Below are 2,763 nucleotides of genomic sequence, written 5' to 3' on the forward strand. Positions count from 1 at the left end.
CTGACTGACATATTGAAGTTTTTCTCGTATGTTTACAATATGGTCCACCACAGATCTTGGGGTATCTCCTTCTCCTGACATGATTGATTCTAGTGCTTGTAAAGGTCCACGAACAGGCCAACCGTACAGAAGCTCGAAAGGAGAAAATCCAGTTTCCTCATGTGGGACTTCACGGTATGCAAACAGGGTATAGGGCAGTAACTCATCCCATTGCTCGACATTACCTCCGCACAGCTTCTTTAGCATGGCTTTCAGAGTACCGTTAAACCGTTCTACTGTGCCATTTGTTTGAGGGTGGTATGGAGTTGTTTTGATACCTTTGATCCCAAGATTTCTGTAGAGGTGCGTCAGTAACTTGCTGGTGAAATTAGTACCTTGATCTGTCAAGATAACTTTTGGGATACCCACACGGCTGAACATTTCCATGAGTTTTGTAGCAATTCTCGCGGCCTCAATGCTAGGTAATGGGAATGCCTCAGGATATCACGTTGCATCGTCAACTACAGTTAGGATGAACCTATTCCTTGATTTTGTCATTGGTAACGGCCCGACAATGTCCATAGCAATTTTCCCAAATGGCTGTCCAACTCTTGGCACAATGACCATTGGAGCTCTCTGGTGGTCACGTCTAGCCACTTTTTGACAAACATCACACGTTTGATAGTAACTTTTTATATCCGAGAACATTCCAGGCCAATAAAATGATTGTAGGATTCTTTGCTTAGTTTTCTCTTGTCCAAGATGTCCTGCTAAAGGTCTGTCATGGGCAAGTTTAATGACAGCTTGTCTCAGTGATTTGGGAAGTACCAACTGTTTTCCAGCTGTTTTACCATCTCCAGTCCTCCACTTTCGCCTTAGAATGTCATGTTCCCGATAAAAAGCAACATCATCTTCATCAGCTTCCTCAGCTGACGACAAGGACTTCGCCTTAATTTTACTCAGCGACTCATCCTCCCGCTGTAACTTGGAAAGTTCCTCTGAGTTGACCGTTTACAGCTCATCAACACCCAGCCTTTCCTCCGATCTTTCTTCCATAATGTTTCGAGGTAGTACTTTTGTTACCTCCATTTCACTCTCCACGACATGCTCCTCAGCCTCTTGCTGCTTGGACTGTGCCCTTGTCACTGCCATAACTGACCTGTTAAGAATATCCATTCCTAGTAAAGCTTCAGCAGCCAAGTCCAACACAACACTAACTTGAGCATGACCCTTATAGCATGGAAGGTCAAGATCCACGATTGCCCGTTTTGCTTGAAACGGCTGGCCAATCGCCGTGTATAACGTCATACACTGTCCTTCAAGGATAGCACTTGGCTTGACAAATTCCTCACGAATTAACGTCACATCAGCCCCAGTATCCTTGACAAAGCTTATTTCCTGTCCGTCTGCAAGACCTGGCACACAAATCAGTCGCTCCCCAATTGTTTGCCTAACAAGATACGAAGCCTGATTTTGTCCTCCTTGTCTTTTATAACTCGGACAGTCCCGGGCAATATGGCCCCGTGCCTTACACTTAAAGCACACCACATTCTTCTTGCCCTCGCCAGCAAATCGCGACATTTCCTGTGAAACCACTTGACTGGCATTCGTACCTCCCGATCCCATAGGTATATGCCCAGCACTCCGCCTATTCTGATCTCTCTGAGGTACTATATAATCCTCTGCAGCCTCTACCACCGTCACTGTTCCCTGGTTTCTACGTATCCACTGGGACTGTGCTCCTGGCAACGCCTTCAAGAAGTACTCTTCTCGAAAACACTGAATAGTATCACGCTCTCCGATGAACCTTGCCAAATATTGATTTATGCGTGCCATAAGTCCTCGGTATGTTTCATTGTGGTTTCTTTGGATACCAGATAACATTCCGAAATAATCAGACCTCCTTTTGCTGAATCGTGTAATTAAGGCCTTCCGTAGATCTTCATATGTTTTACTAGAATGAGAAGCAATCTCGCGAGCATCTCCAACAAGTAAGGATTTCAAATGTAAGATTTTGATATCTTCTTCCCATCCTGCTTGCTTAGATACCGACTCAAATTCGTCCAAATATGTTAGCACATCTTCTTTGTCATGATTAAATGGTTGTAATTTAAGTTTCACTGGAATTTTCGTTGTGGCTTCAGTTTTTGTTGTGCCACGATTAAGTTCAAGTTCAAGTTCTTTCAGACGCAATTGATGCTGTAATTCCCGGTCTATTTTGAATTTTTCAAATTCTAAGCGTTGTTTTTCTAATTCAATTTCCATTTTGCGCATTTCAAATTCCTTCATTTCAGTATTGTCTTTTAAAACCTTTGTCATAATAGTTACTTCTTCATCAACTTGTTCCTCTCTCTGTTCACCAGTCATTAGTTCTATCAGGCTTTCCTCAGTTGCCATACTGCACCGTGATATGTTACTGCATACAGTTCATAGACCTCCTTTGGCTCAAACAGCTATAATAGCCAACAACAGTTTCTTGATATACCAAAATTAAAACACTTAATTAAGATGCATATATCCCAGAAATGTGTTCAATATATCCCAGAGATGTGTCTGACAGATATATCCCACCGCTGCCACCAAAATTGTTACACAACACCCACGACAATCAACACATTAATATATGTTTTTTCCAGAGTCGTTTTTACTAGAGTTTAGTACAGGGTGTGTAACCGAGCCAACCCTCGTCTATGACTGCCCAAACTTAGCTCTACCGTTTGTTTTTACTGTTCCTATCAGATTAATTACTTATAAAAATTTGGTGTCCTTGGAAGGTCAACTCTG

General features: G+C 42.5%; 1 protein-coding gene across 1 annotated transcript; it reads right to left on the reverse strand.

Annotated features, from left to right (window-relative positions):
• Positions 1-483: 483 nt before the first annotated feature.
• Positions 484-2,376, reverse strand: LOC117342916. The gene is made up of 2 exons (XM_033905217.1): positions 1,063-2,376; positions 484-957 (listed from the first exon to the last, which is right to left on the reverse strand). Exons 1-2 carry the CDS (start codon positions 2,374-2,376, stop codon positions 484-486), a joined length of 1,788 nt encoding a protein of 595 aa, XP_033761108.1.
• Between the last annotated feature and the right edge of the window lie 387 nt (positions 2,377-2,763).

This window comes from Pecten maximus, chromosome 2 (assembly GCF_902652985.1).
Source record: "Pecten maximus chromosome 2, xPecMax1.1, whole genome shotgun sequence".
NCBI lineage: Eukaryota > Metazoa > Mollusca > Bivalvia > Pectinida > Pectinidae > Pecten > Pecten maximus.